The sequence below is a fragment of the Amia ocellicauda genome, chromosome 1 (genome assembly GCF_036373705.1).
Source record: "Amia ocellicauda isolate fAmiCal2 chromosome 1, fAmiCal2.hap1, whole genome shotgun sequence".
Lineage (NCBI taxonomy): Eukaryota > Metazoa > Chordata > Actinopteri > Amiiformes > Amiidae > Amia > Amia ocellicauda.
In genome coordinates, this window is record NC_089850.1 from 54,847,700 (window position 1) to 54,863,491 (window position 15,792).

Genomic DNA, 15,792 nt, shown 5'->3' on the forward strand with positions numbered 1-15,792 from the left:
AGGTGCTTTCGGCAGTGGACAGGGGTCAGCATGGGCACCCTGACTGGTCTGCGGCTACGCAGCCCCATACGCAACAAACTGCGATGCACTGTGTGTTCTGACACCTTTCTATCAGAACCAGCATTCACTTTTTCAGCAATTTGAGCTACAGTAGCTCATCTGTTGGATCGGACCACACGGGCCAGCCTTCGCTCCACACGTGCATCAATGAGTCTTGGCCGCCCGGAACCCTGTCGCCGGTTCACCGCTTTTCTTTCCTTGGAGCACTTTTGATAGGTACTGACCACTGCAGACCAGGAACACCCCACAAGAGCTGCAGTTTTGGAGATGCTCTGACCCAGTCGTCTAGCCATCACAATTTGGCCCTCGTCAAAGTCGCTCAGATCCTGACGTTTGCCCATTTTTCCTGCTTCTAACACCTCAACTTTGAGGACAAAATGTTCACTTGCTACCTAATATATCCCACCCACTGACAGGTCATATTGTTATGGCTGATCGGTGTAACTATAAGTAGGGATAGTTAAAAAAAATCCTAGAACAACCATGTAAGGGGGGAAGAAAAAGTAAAATCGCCTCCAACGGCGTGGGGTCGCTGCCGCACACATGCATCCGGCAGCACGTCCTTCCGCTGCGCAGCGAGTGGGACACGTCACTGCTGAAGCGCCGCACAAACTTGACCCAACCGGGACACACGCCCCTTCGTCTGATAGACGTCTTGCTTGACGAATCCAGGAGTGACCAGCGTCCCGGTCCTCGACGAGTAGCCAATCAGCGAGTGCCCCGGACTGCTTGGAGGTGGGCCTTAGCGCCAGTGGACTAGGGTGTGCGTGAGAGCGATAGAGAGAGGGAGTGTGTGTAGCTGGAGCCGAGGAGGGGTGAGTGTAGTTCATAGAAGGTAATTAACAGAACTAATTAACACGGCAATCGGTTAGTGTTAAAACCAAATCGTTGCATTTATTACGGCAACAATATGTGCAGATGAAAGACTACAAACGGCTACTGATACAAGTCAAAGAGCGTCTGTCTGAAGGTAAATCGTCACGTTTCTGTTGGAGCAGCGAGTCTTCCTTGAATTAAAACGACCCCGCAGATCAGCTGCAATAAACAATATATACACGGAAATGCATTTCATTTGTAAAAGCAACTCGCATGAAGTTTTCTTGTACAGCCGGCAACTCTGTGTAGCACGGAAGTGGTTGCACCGATGTACCTGATCCCACTGCACTCAGTCGGCAACTTTTTCTTCTCCTGGTCGTCTTTACTGCTGTGGCTCCGGTTATATCAGCCCGCCACTTATTATTAGTATTGCGAAAGTGACGTTTGTGTGTATTTGTATACTACAGTGCCACGTAGGCCATGCACTAGACAAATGTGTATGAACTTGACATTGGCTGGAGTGTGTGAGTGTAGAAATTGTGATTCATTATGTACCCTCTCTTACCCTGTGAACGCGTGTAAATCCTGGCACTAGCAGTGATTGATATTTCCCTGGCGTTACAGTCACCGATTTGAGCTTATTACAGAGCTTGGTCTACTCTTACCCACTCCAGTGCAGGAACCAATCAAATGTGCCTGTTCAAACTTTTGATTTGATTTTATTAGTAATGTGCATTTCAGAAGGGATTTCCTAAATTGCTTAATTGCATTAATTGCTGTTCAGTGATGGTGTGGTGCAGAACCTCTGAAATGTCACCACGAAGTCTGTTTAAAGCCTGGAGGATCAATGCAATGTGCAATGCAAGGATTTGCTGTAGGCCAGTAGTAGGCTGGGGAAGACCACAAAGCCAAATTCCAAGACTGTAACCAGAAACGGTGAATTAAGTCCTGGAAGCCTTGGGTGGCAGCCTTCAGGACTTCCAGACATTTCTCATCTTTATCCCCCTGTGCCTCCCATTGATCGTGCGTCAGTCTGGGTATGTTCACTGTGCCACTTGACGCTTTCTGAGCAGAGCGTTGTGTGAAGGTCGGCCCCGTTTGCATTCAGCTGGAGCTCCGATCTGCTCAGACGTTGGCAAGCCGAGCCCTCTCCCGTTACCGCTGCTCTGCCGTGCCAGGTTATCAGAGGACGTGCGTGCAGGAGGCGAAGCTCGGGATATCGCACGGCCTGGCTCACTGCTCTCTCTGTCCCCTGTCTGCAGGTGTTTAGGTTTAGTTGTCCCTCCCCCCCCCACCGTGAAGATGACGAAACTGGGTTTCCTCCGGCTGTCCTACGAGAAGCAGGACACGCTGCTCAAGCTGCTCATTCTCTCCATGGCGGCTGTGTTGTGTGAGTACCCGGCCGAGCGTGGAAAGGACGCCCTGCGCTGATGGGCGCTGTGCCCTCTTGTGAGCCGGTTCGGTGGAGGGCACGGAGGTGGGGCTGATCATCAGTAGGAGCTGTGATGTGGAGAACGACACGGTTCGGCTGGTGATTTGATAAAGGGAAACGGAACATGGCAGTGTGGATTTCTGCTTTTTGTTTCTGTGAGATTTATGGGGAGCTGTGATCATTTCACAGCAGTTCTTAGTTTACCGATGTGTGTTTAAGGAATATTGTATTTCATTAGCAGTGGGTGCAGACTGTTCTATAATCGGTGAGGCTGACCTTTTCTCTCTTGTTCTGCAGCCTTCTCCACTCGCCTCTTCTCTGTCCTGAGGTTTGAGAGCGTCATCCACGAGTTTGATCCGTAAGTGTCCGTTTTCTTGCCTGAAATTTGTATTCTTGATGAACGTAATTTCACTTCAGTTCTAAATACAAATGATTAGGTCTAATCTAACATTTTAAGTGTCTGTATCTTCAGGTGATGGTTAGGGTTAGAATACCACCAGAAGAGCTATCTATTACCTTTTACATTGATATAGCAGAGACACCACTAAATACACTGTTTTTTTTTTGTCCGTGCTGCCAGGTATTTCAACTATCGCACCACTCGCTTCCTGACAGAAGAGGGTTTCTACAAGTTTCATAACTGGTTTGATGACCGAGCCTGGTACCCGCTGGGGAGGATCATTGGGGGCACCATTTATCCAGGTAGGGCGAGAGGGCTGCTGGACAGGGTGCAACAATCCTTAACTGGAGTCCTTAACACTTCAGTGTCGGGAATGGTTTAAGTGCCGCTTTATAAAGCTTCATAAAACAATATAATTAAAGAGAAAACATTTTGAAACGCTGTCGTCTTTGAACAAATCCTTTACTTTGCACTGTCCTGGTTGGGGAAAAATACAATCTAAGAGTGGTTTAATACGTGGGCTCTACGGGGTTAGCCGGGGAATGTAAAGACTGATCTAGCTGTGTCTCTGGCCGATCAGGACTGATGATCACATCGGCGGCGCTCTACCACGTGCTGCATTTCTTCCACATCACCATCGACATCCGCAACGTGTGCGTGTTCCTGGCCCCTCTCTTCTCGTCCTTCACTGCCATCGTCACGTACCACCTGACCAAGGAGCTCAAGGTGAGAATTCTCAGAGGATGGAACTTTTTACGATGTCAGTCGATCTTCCATTTATTTTTCTCCTTGTATACATTTGTGTGGTTGTTGTCTGAGTGATTATGATGTGCCTGAACTCTCTCTCTCTCTCCCCCACTCTCCCCCAGGATGCGGGCGCTGGGCTCCTCGCCGCAGCCATGATCGCTGTAGTTCCGGGATACATATCGCGATCCGTCGCTGGCTCCTACGACAACGAAGGTAAGGGTTTGATCCTGTCTGGTGGCTGTCTTTTCTTCTGCTTCTGCTTCAGCTGCAGCAGACGAAAGTAAGAACCGTCTCTTGCTCTTCAATTGCACAGGAATCGCCATTTTCTGCATGCTGCTCACCTACTACATGTGGATCAAAGCCGTGAAGACCGGGTCCATCTACTGGTCATCCATGTGTGCGCTGGCCTATTTCTACATGGTGAGCAGTCTAAACGATCTCTCGGTTACATTGGGGGATGGCGGGGTTGATTTCTTGGTGCAGCCTGTGTTGGTGCCTGGCCCGTCGCTCCTGGGCCGGTCAGCGTTGCCCCGGGCTGGTCGTCCCGTGCTCTGACCTGAGCGCTTGTGTTGCAGGTGTCTTCATGGGGCGGCTACGTGTTCCTGATCAACCTCATCCCCCTCCACGTGCTGGTGCTGATGCTGACCGGCCGCTTCTCCCACAGAATCTACGTGGCCTACTGCACCGTCTACTGCCTGGGGACCATCCTCTCCATGCAGATCTCCTTTGTGGGGTTCCAGGTAAACGCCTGTTCGCCCTCTGCATCCCGTACGCGGTTTGTGTCTGAGTCTCTGTGTGTGTGTGTGTGTGTGTGTGTGTATGTAAAGGTGTCCGTTGTTGTGCTCTGGCCTGCCCCGGCGTCGACTAGCACAGCTGAAGGGTGGCGTGAGTGTAGCTAGAGCCGCAGATGCTCCTCCTGTGACCGGTTGTGCCAGTTGTGAATCGGTCCCTTTGCAAGAAACACAAAGGAAATGGTTGCCTTGAGGGAAGGGAGGGGACTATTACTTATCAATAATGTGTGTGTGTGTGTGGGGAGTGTTTTTGCGAGGGTGATTCCGCATCTAGCGAGATTACACTACACTACACTAATGATGCGTATTTATTTAGGAGTCTACTCTAGCTCTGCAACTCAGCTCTCTGCACTCCTCTGTCCCCCTCAGCCCGTGCAGTCTTCGGAGCACATGGCCGCCTTCGGGGTGTTTGGCCTGTGTCAGGTCCACGCCTTCGTGGACTACCTGCGCAGCAAGCTGAACGCCCAGCAGTTTGAGATCCTCTTCAAGAGCGTCATCTCCCTGGTGGGCTTCGTGCTGCTGTCCGTGGGTGCAGTGCTCATGCTGACAGGTAGGGGGCCAACCTCGCCTACATTGAGACGAAACGCAAAGTGGATGTCTTTCGATTTGTCCCTCCCCCCATATATCTCGCGTTCTAATCGTGGGCAAGTAAACATCTGCTTGTGTAGAGGTGTAGTAACCTGTGTGTGTCTGTAGGTAAAATCTCTCCGTGGACGGGCCGGTTCTACTCCCTGCTGGACCCCTCCTATGCCAAGAACAACATTCCCATCATCGCCTCTGTCTCCGAGCATCAGCCCACCACCTGGTCCTCCTACTACTTCGATCTGCAGCTGCTGGTCTTCATGTTCCCAGGTACGGCGCTGCCCCTCGGCCAATGGCTGAGCAGTGTGTACAGGAAGGGGCGGGGCTTAGTCTCATGAACATCCGTGATAAAATCCGTACAGAATATTTTACGATCTTGGTCTTTGTTGTTTCTTGTAACAGATATGTAGTTCTATAATTGAGGCATACAGTGATGTATATCAACAATATTATGTATTTAATCACGTGTCAATATGTCCAGGCTTGTGTATCATTTCCTTCCTTGTCCCGGCCTTACTGACGCAGTTTCCTCTCGCCACAGTGGGGCTGTATTACTGCTTCAACAATCTCTCTGACGCCAGGATCTTCATCATCATGTACGGTGTCACCAGCATGTATTTCTCCGCTGTCATGGTACGTCCTTCTCGAGGTGGCTGGCTGACTGATTATGACATCACCACTGTCAGAGGCTCTGAACGTTTCGGTATTCCACGGTTCTGCCAAAAAAACTAAGTGTGCGTTTGTTGGCAGAATCGCATGCTAGGATTTAGGAAATGAAGTCAATGAGCATTTGCCCAAAGTGTGTGCGTGTGTTTCTTGAAGTGTGGGTAAAGTGTCTGCTCCCCACAGGTGCGTCTGATGCTGGTCCTGGCCCCTGTGATGTGCATCCTGTCTGGGATTGGCGTCTCCCAGGTCCTCACCACCTACATGAAGAACCTGGATGTCAGCCGGCCCGACAAGAAGACCAAGAAGCAGCAGGACTCCACCTACCCCATCAAGAACGAGGTGGGCGGCCTCTCTAGGATGTCGGGGTCTCGGCCAAAAGAGAGAAATGTGAACGTGATTTATTAATGCGGGGAAATAGCACTTGAAATCTTTCTTCAGCAGCGCGCACGGCTGACCCAGACAGGCATATTCACAGTGGACCTTGTGTGCCGGTGAACTGGGCCAGTTTCCGCTCGGTGTGGTACTCACTGCTCTCCAAAGACAAGCTATATATGTCTAATGGAAAAGGAGATGTCTGGGTCGTGGCTATAGGATCTCTTGCAGGCGAACCCGACATAAGAAAGGGAACTGACCTTTTTCTACCTCTTACTATTTCCGTACTGTATTGAAATGCACATCCAGCCCAGGACATATTCAGGATGTTATGAGACGTGTGTACGGTGCGAAACGGCAGAACTGTATGTCCTGCACGGTCGACCAAATCCACTGTAATGGCACGTACTGGGGTGGGGTTGTAGTCTTGTTCCCTCATCGTGCCCTCACCAACTATCTCCACCTCCCCGGCAGGTCGCCAGCGGGATGATCCTGGTCATGGCCTTCTTCCTGATCACCTACACCTTCCACTCCACCTGGGTGACCAGCGAGGCCTACTCCTCGCCCTCCATCGTCCTGTCGGCCCGCGGCGGGGACGGCAGCCGCATAATCTTCGATGACTTCCGGGAGGCTTACTATTGGCTGCGGCACAACACGCCCGAGGTCCGTGTGTTTGTCTTTGTGTAAATGTGTGAGACCTTACCTCTTGCCCAAGTGTTTTTTAATCTGTATGGGAAGTTTTTATTGTTTACATTTCTAACAGATCCATCTAACAAAAGAAGGGTTTTGTACAACGGTTCAGTACTAGAGGGATCTATTTAGAGCCTTTTGTAATTGATGGTTTGCCAGCGGCTCTGAAGAGTTGTTGCATGTGCAGTCTCTATTTATAGTAGCGGTGTCCTGAATTGTAACTGTAACTGTGACGGGCACCTTCTGCAAGGTGACTGCTGCGTCTGTCCTTTTTTGTGCACGCTGCTCCCACTCATATTTTTGTTTTTCACCCCCCAGGATGCTAAGGTGATGTCTTGGTGGGATTACGGATATCAGATCACAGCCATGGCCAATCGAACGATCTTGGTGGACAACAACACGTGGAACAACACGCACATCTCCCGGGTGGGGCAGGTGAGTCAGTGTGTCAGCGCAGAAGGTGCTACAGCTCTTCCAGACTTCTGACCTTTCTTCAAGCGCCGAAGACAAGAAGCTTGTTGATTTTGTCCGTACGTTTTCCCCCCCGAGTATGAATCAATGCTTTGACCAGATGAATTTGTCCTCTGACAGGCCATGGCCTCGACCGAGGAGAAGGCCTACGAGATCATGCGGGAGCTGGATGTCAGCTACGTGCTGGTGATCTTCGGAGGGCTGACCGGATACTCCTCGGACGGTAACGAGACGATCCAGTTTGTTGTACAGGAATCGCCATCTGTTCAGAGATCATTTCCTTGGCTGATGTAGATCGTTAAAGTTTTAATCGTGGGTTATGGGTCAGTAGCATCATGTGGATGGGATGGGATGAGATGTGAAACGGGTGATGCTGGGGATTTCGTTTTCCTGAGCGACGACTGACCGACATCTCCCGCTCTGTCAGACATCAACAAGTTCCTGTGGATGGTCCGGATCGGAGGCAGCACCGACACGGGGAAGCACATCAAGGAGCACGACTACTACACGCCCACCGGAGAGTTCAGGGTCGACCGCGAGGGATCCCCCGTGCTGCTCAACTGCCTCATGTACAAGATGTGCTACTACCGCTTCGGCCAGGTCTACACGGAGGCCAGTGAGTAGAGCGGCCGACATGATCTAGAACAGTTTATTTTTCTTCAAGGTGGCATTTCGAGTGCTGAGCCGGAGTGCTCGTGGTTCAGACCGCGAGTGATCCCGCACAGGGGATGAGGGGGTCTGGTGCAGGACTGCTTGCTAACCCCCCCACCCCTTCTGCTTTGTTTCTCCCCGCCCTCCTCGATTCAGAGCGCCCCCCTGGCTACGACAGGGTGCGCAACGCGGAGATCGGCAACAAGGACTTTGAGCTGGACGTCCTGGAGGAGGCCTACACCACAGAGCACTGGCTGGTCAGGATATACAAGGTGGGCCCCCCTGCTCTCGAGCAGCCATCTGTTGAGGCCTGTAAACATCTTGCTGTGGAATTCAATTGTTTTGATCGATCACATGTAATCAGGCTGCAGGCTGGCGCTGTGACGGATGGCTTCTGTCATCCTAAATAAACGCAGATCGTCCTTGGCTGTTAATTAATGTCCTTAAATTGGACAATCCTGTAATCAGAAACCAGCTTATTACCCTGTAGGCCAGGTTGATGCCCATGGATTTGTGGTGCTCACTCCCTCCCCCTCTCTCTGCACAGGTGAAAGACCTGGACAACCGCGGTCTGTCTCGGACATAAACCCCGCCGGCCTCTGTCTCCCCGCGCCCCCGGCACACAGCACTGACGCCTTCACCTGCGAGACCACGGAGAAACAAGCGCGATTTTTTTATACTTTAGTTTCTAATTGCAGAATTTTTTTTTTTTTTTTTTTTTTTTAATATTGATGTATGGAGATGTCAGGAATGGAAAGATGAGAAGTTAAACAAACAAAAAAGGAAAAGAAAAAAAAAAAACGTCCAATCTGGTGTGTTCTGCAATCGGTGCCCAAGAGACCAAATTGAGAGATGTGGGCTTTAAGCTTTTACAGTTGTCAAATAAAGGGAAAAAATGGGGTGGAATGATGCTCGGTTGTGTCTTTCTTTAAAACGTTTTGCTATTGTGGTTTTACATAAATAGAATAGTTAAGTACTTTGTCCCACGTATGACGTATAAGACTTGGTCACTAAGTTGTTTGGGAATTGTTATGAAGTCATACATTTTCACTCCCTGCTTATAATTCTGACTGCTCTCTGGTACTTTGTACTGTTATCTCTGGGATCTTCAGTGGAAGAGACTCGGCACAGTGATCGAAAGTATTCTGCAAAGTAATGGAGGATATCATAAAGACTACCGTTATTCCATAGGATGTTAAATCAAAGGCCTGTTTAAATCCTGCTACTTCTGGTGCAGACAAATTATCACCAATGCACAAGTTAAGTGGATATGATCCAAAACACTGCCCAATATACCAGTTCTAAGCAAATGTAAGCAAATGGGGGGTGGAGTATTTATTTTAAATCAAATCTTCAGCCATTATATTTGCATCCAAAGAAACCTGACCTTGGCAGTTAAAGTGAACTGTCAATAATAATCCTGACTTTTCTGATCAAGTTTAAAAGCAAAGCCATCCGAAATAATACAGAATGCTGTTAAATGGTCCTTGATATAAATACAAGCTCTTCACACACACAAAAAGTGGTACTTGCTCTGCAATCCACATGGTGGAGACATTGCACCATCAAATAGTCTTAATTTTAAAGGAATTGGGCAGTGTATTTTGAAAGTCATAAATAAAGCACACTTAGACCTCTGGAGCCAAGATGGATTCAAAAGGTTTTTTTTCAAAATGCAAGAGGTCAATAAAGGAGGAAGTGAAACCTAAAGGGCAAAAATGGAGGTATCTTGGAAAATGAACAAGATGTGGTAAATGTTCTAAATGAGTATTTCACAGAGTTTTTTTACAAAAGAAAAGACAGATAACATGCCACAGGTTAACAACCAGTCCAGTCAAACCCTAAGAGAGTTCAGGATCAATGAGGAGGAGGTACTAAAGGGACTAGCAGAATTAAAAACAAACAAATCACCTGGGCCAGATGGTATATTTCCAACAGTACTTAAAGAAATTAGGGAAATTATTTATAGGCCGCTAACTCGATTATTCCAAATGACACTTAGAACGGGATGTGCCAACTGACTGATTGAAGCTGAAAATTTGGGAACATTTAAAAATAGACTGGATAGGATCCTTGGATCGCTTAGATATTAATGGACACCAAACGAGCACGATGGGGCGAATGGCCTCCTCTTGTCTGTACACTTTCTTATGTTCTTATGACTGGAAGACAGCAAATGTCTCACCAATCCACAAGAGAGGGGACAAAACTGAGCCAGGAAATTACAGACCAATCAGTCTCACCTGCATTACTTAAAATAAAATGATTAGACAGAAAATAGAGGAGCATCTTAATGAAAACCATATTCTCCAGCCATAGTGTCATTAGCCCAGGTGAAAAAAGCAGCTGAAAAACATATGAACATTCATTTTACTTAAGGAGGCAATCATTATTGAATTAATCAATGTTTTTTGTTTTATTACAGTTTACATACGAATTGGATGCCATGTATCGTGCTGTTTGCTTATATTTACGCATTCATGACGCCAGAATTCTTGAAGTGGGAGAAATCGGGGTCTAATAATAGTTAATTTTGAACTGATCATTAACATGTACAGTACAAGCTTAAACATTTGTTACATAAAATATGACCCTGTATCTTTGCTGGTACAGGAAAGAAAAGTATTTAAACACACGTAAGATATCTGAAATACATTTAGATATCTCATCATCATTTTTAGATATGTGTAAATGACTTCCTGATCATTTAGAGATGTGTAAATCACCTCAGAACTCCATTATCACACTTCAGGGCTTGAGAAACTGGAACACAATGCATGTAAAGAAAGGATAAGTAAAGCCACACTGAAGTCATGTAACTGACTCACAGTGAGTGTTGTGGTTCACTATGGACATTAAAACATTTATTTAAAGCACATGCAAAGTCTGGCTCAGTGGATCCCTCCTGCGGCCAAACTGCGCAGCCTAAGCCACCCTGGAAGTTCTGATGTCCTTATTGGCTTTAGTGACAAATTATAAATGTTGCAAATGTGTTCAGTTGAATGCTTACATTTAATAAACATGTTCATGCAACTTAAATCATCATGTTTCTCAATTTATATAGGCCAACTAGAATAGGCATCAAATTTAGCACTGCCTGGACTGCTTTGAGATTAACTTGTACACAGTTTATAGATTGTTTGTTTTTATAAGAAACCACCCCAGCAACTGTAGCAGTACACTTAATGTCCTAAAAACTATATCCTAAATTGAAATGATTATAGTATGTAGTATATTCACATTCTGGTATCAATGGGCATTACTTTGTGCGTTTACTATTGATTTTGGATTAGTTTCAGCTGCTTGTACGATATGTAAAGATTTGCATGTTCATTTATAGATCTTTTTGTACCAGTGTTTACACTATTTTAATACCACTCTAGCTTTAGGTGTGTTTGCATATAGGTTCAATCTATGTGATCTATGCAAAATAGATTTTTCAGTTCAATTTAATTCATAAGCAATAAATCTACAAGTCACCATACACATACATTACATCATTAAGTTAACCATGTTTTGAACATTAAAGTCTTTGTATAATCTAATTACCCACTTCATCATTGTTTGCATATGGTCCAATAGTTTTACTAATTACAAAATCTTTAAAATTGTAAAACCTGATTAAGTTAATTGCCGTGACAATTTTAAGGATAATAAGAAACAAAGGTGTAACGAGACAAATAAAATGCATGTTTTGGATTACAAGTTCATTTTTCCAGGTGTGGAATCTGAAACCAGGCTCTGTTGGATCAGAAAAACAGAAGACAACACCCAGCTTCAGCAAATTCTCGAACTGAGTTACTGTCTGTTTTCAGCTTCACTGTCACTAGATGTCACCCTTTTCCTTTGTTAACTATTTTTGGCTCCAAATTAAAAGCATGTGCTATAAAAAGGTTTGTTCTGATGCCCAGAATATAATGTTTCATTTGAGTGATCTTCCAGTTGTCTACTGTGAGCTTTTAGTTTGTATATTTTTGTAAATGTGTGGAAATCACAACAAGAACCATGTCCTTGTAAATGATTAGTGCAGTGGTTCCCAAACCGGTCCTGGGGGACCCCCTACCCTGCTGGTTTCAATTATTTGAGAGCTCGGTTGAAACAAAAACCAGCAGGGTAGGGGGTCCCCCAGGACCGGTTTGGGAAAGACTGGGTTAGTGTATAAGGCTATGAAGATTAACAGTAATTTCCCCACCTGATTATATTAACTATATGAACATTACATTAACGATTTGACTCAAAGCTGATTCTCAGTTGAATAGTAATCTGATGAACTGATTTGCTATAATTGCTCAAATGCTGCAAATGCACAAATACTATGTGCAGAGAGTTAAATTACAAAGTGTCATATTAATGCTGTTATTTTCCATTGTACTGTATTAGTGTATTGTACTATAGTATAATATGTTGTACCATACTGTGATACACTATAATATAATACACTATATTGTATTGTAGTGTAATATACTGTAGACCAGTGGGTCTCAATCCTTGTCCTGGTGGACCCCCTACTTTGCTGTTTTTTGTTCCAACGGAGCTCTCAATTACTTAATTGAACCCTTAATTGAATTAATAATTTCCTAACTCAGAGCCTTTTAATTAATTTAAACAGTTTTAAGATAAATATAGAATTGTATAAATAACTTATTAAAGAACTACATTTTTTATTACACAATTAAAAAAGTCAAAACTTTACAGATTATTCAGTTAAGGGTTCAATTAAGTAATTGAGAGCTCGGTTGGAACAAAAACCAGCAGGGTAGGGGCTCCTCCAGGACCGGTGTTGGGAATCACTGGAGTAGACCATGGCATCAACTCCAGTCATATATATACTTCCCAGAAATCCAAGGCCATTTCTCAGGGAATGTCTGTGTCTGTCTTTGAGTTCTTATTATTTATTTTCTGTGTGTGTATCAATCAATCAATCCATTTTTATTTGTATAGTGCCCTTCGCAGGGTAGCCACAGAGCGCTTTGCAGACTGGTAAACATACAACAAACGTATAGCAAAATAAAAAACATAAATACAATAAAATCAAATATAGACCTGTAAACATTTTACATGATCTAGAATAAAGTGAGTGTACATTTAAGTAAATAAACCATTTAGGCACGGAGGAGAGAAAAACAAAAAACTCCTATGGATGGCATGTAGGAGAAAATGAATCTCTGGGGGTCCACGGCTTAGGGCCTAGGCCTAATGGTTGCCTCCCCTCCAGGCAGTATAGTTATTACATCAGCAAGGAGATCAGAAAGTTCTTTATCGGTGCTGCTGGCTGGCTCTTCCCTCTGGAGGAGGCCTCTCGCTGGCCATCGGGGGTGGAGGGTTTGGACCATCAACAGGCTTTGGGTTGCGATGGCTCGTCAAACCTTGGGTGTGGATGCCCCGTTGACCCTCCGTGGTGAGGTGCTTCTGGGATTAGTTGTGCCTCATCAGACTTCCATGGTGGGGGACGAGGTGCCTCGTTGGACCCTCAGAGGAGGCTGTTGCTGGAAGACAAGAGGGCAGACGTGCTCAGATACTGGTCATGCAGTGGAGGACATTTCCAAAGACAGTTGTGCATTGCATGTCCATGGCACACCGGCAGCACTATGGGCTAGAAAAACAGAGACTAAACAGTCTTCAGACGTGATTTAAAGGCTAAGACAGAGGGGGCATCTCTTACATTGGCTGGAAGATCGTTCCAAAGCTTCGGGGCCCTATAACTGAATGCTCTACCACCTGCGCTTTTCTTGTGTATTTTAGGGAGCGCTAAGTAACCGGCTTCCTGTATCTCAATGGCCGACCTGGAGTGTATTCGATAAGGAGATCTTTTAGGTAGGGAGGTGCCAGTCCCTTTAGTGGTTTAAATGTTAATAAGAGCACTTTAAAGTCTATCCTGTAGTGCACGGGCAGCCGGTGAAGAGAAGCCAATATAGCCAACATTCAACACATTCTGAATGTGTGATTCAAAAGATAGATTATGATCACAGATGACACCCAGGTTTTGTGCCATCTCCTTAGGGGAGAAATTAAAGTTATCATTACTCAGTTTTGTTAGTGCATGATGAACAGTTCGATTTTTGTCTCCTAAAATTATGACTTCTGTTTTGTCAGAATTAAGCATAAAACAATTTGTTGTCATCCATGTTTTAATCTCAGACAGACAGCAAATTAGTTTTTCTAGGTCTATGGTGTTGTTAGGATTTACTGACAGATATAATTGTGTGTCATCTGCGTAACTGTGAAAGTTAATATTATGTCATCGAATTATATCACCTAAAGGGAGCATGCATAATGAAAAAAGTATAGGTCCGAGGACTGAGCCCTGTGGGACTCCGTACTTAACCTCAGTTAAATTTGAGTGGTCCTCGTTAATCTGCACATATTGGAGTCTGTTTGAGAGATATGATTTAAACCATGAAAGCACATTGCGAGACAGGCCAATACGGTTTTCTAAGCGGTGTAACAAGATTTTGTGGTCGATTGTGTCAAAAGCCGCACTTAAGTCTAATCAAATAATAACACTGGCGTGCCCTACGTCGGAGGACTGAAACACGTCATTCAATACTTTTAACAGGGCCGTTTCTGTACTATGGCCAGAACGGAAGCCTGATTGAAGTTCTTCATAAAGATGATTATCGGTTAAAAAAGCTTGCAGTTGGTTTGCAACTACTTTCTCTAGAACTTTAGAAAGGAAGGGAAGGTTTGAGATAGGTCGAGTGTTTAAGTTGGTTAGGGTCGGCACTGGGTTTCTTAAGAAGTGGTTTAATTACAGCTATTTTAAATGAATCAGGAACAGATCCTGAGGATAAAGAGATTAATAATATTGTGTATGCTGTGAATAATTAATGGCAGAGATTGTTTTAGCAGTTTAGTGGGTATAGGGTCTAGTGCGCAGGTTGTTGTTTTCATTTTAGTAATTAAGGAGACCAATTCCTGGTGATTTACTACGTTAAACGAGTCCAAGGTAGGCAGGGGCTGTGAAGGACTGCATGTGTCAGCTATAGTATCTGTGTATGTTTCCTGTTCTATCTGTTTTCTAATGCTGTTAACTTTGCTATTGAAATGATCCATGAAGTCACCACAGGTGAAATTGGGGGGGATAACCTCTGAAGGCTTTACCTGCTGGTTAGTAAGTGTCGCTATTGTATTAAAAAGAAAACATGGGTTATTATTATGCGTCTCTATTAAATTGGAGTAGTAGGCAGACCTAGCAGAGGACAGGGCCTGCTTGTATCTTATTATACTGTCATTCCATGCCATGTGGAAGACCTCTAGTTTTGTTTCTCTCCATTTACGCTCACATCTACAGCATTCTGTTTTATGTGAGCGAGTGTGTTCGTCAAACCATGGTGAGTGTTTTGTTGGTTTAATTTGTCGTGTCCTTAATTGGGCTACTGTATCTGAAGCAGTGCTTAGTGTATTGTTGAAATTATTTAATAATTCATCTGCAGATCCTGTTTTGATAAAGCTAGCATTTGGCAACAGGGTAGTGAATTTATGAATAGCAGTGGGATTTAGGCAGCCAGTTTCTATGTTCCTCTCCTGTGTGTCTAATTCTACTCCAGGCAGCTTAAATGTAATAAGGCAGTGGTCGGAAATCGTCTGGTTTTGGGGTGATATTATTAGGTTGTGAATCTGTACCCCACGGGTAATAACTAGATCTAGTGTGTGATTGTGACGATGTGTGGGTCCAGACACATGCTGAGTGAAGCCTACAGACTCCAATAGGGACAAGAAACTAACAATGAGGGGGTCGTTTTTAATGTCAATATGTATGTTAAAGTCCCCCAAAATAATGAGTTTATCATAATGTATGGCTAAGTCAGATAAGAGATTGCTAAATTCGGTCATAAAAAAAGGAATGTGTGTGCCTGACCTTCTCCTGGTATCAACACAATCAGTTGGCGGTTCTTCTAGTTGACTCTTAATGTTGAGCAATAGTTCTTGAAGACTTACACTCGACTAACATTTTCAACTTCACATTATGGCAGTAGTAGCAGCTATTTAAACGCTGTCATTCACATGAGGACGGGCCACAGCCTCGCAGTGGGATAATACAGCTGCAAATAAGTGTATCCAATGCTTCAATTCAATAAATGGTCTAGGCTAGCTTAAGGAGAGCAGAGTGGAGA

At 45.0% G+C, this 15,792-nt stretch overlaps 1 protein-coding gene across 3 annotated transcripts; it reads left to right on the plus strand.

Annotated features, from left to right (window-relative positions):
* The first annotated feature begins 812 nt into the window (after positions 1–812).
* Positions 813–8,584, plus strand: stt3a (STT3 oligosaccharyltransferase complex catalytic subunit A). 3 transcript variants are annotated; one of them, XM_066709512.1, is made up of 18 exons: positions 813–875; positions 2,139–2,266; positions 2,606–2,666; positions 2,889–3,010; positions 3,289–3,434; positions 3,578–3,668; positions 3,769–3,875; positions 4,031–4,195; positions 4,616–4,796; positions 4,943–5,098; positions 5,370–5,461; positions 5,678–5,833; positions 6,341–6,529; positions 6,875–6,991; positions 7,148–7,250; positions 7,455–7,643; positions 7,835–7,950; positions 8,226–8,584. In XM_066709512.1, the coding sequence occupies exons 2-18, from the start codon at positions 2,179–2,181 to the stop codon at positions 8,262–8,264; spliced, it is 2,118 nt and encodes a 705-aa protein (XP_066565609.1). In that variant the 5' UTR covers positions 813–875; positions 2,139–2,178; the 3' UTR covers positions 8,265–8,584. The 3 variants fall into 3 exon arrangements, with proteins under 3 accessions (XP_066565609.1, XP_066565598.1, XP_066565620.1); XM_066709501.1 differs by having other exon boundaries at positions 824–1,030; XM_066709523.1 differs by having other exon boundaries at positions 831–895.
* Positions 8,585–15,792: the final 7,208 nt, after the last annotated feature.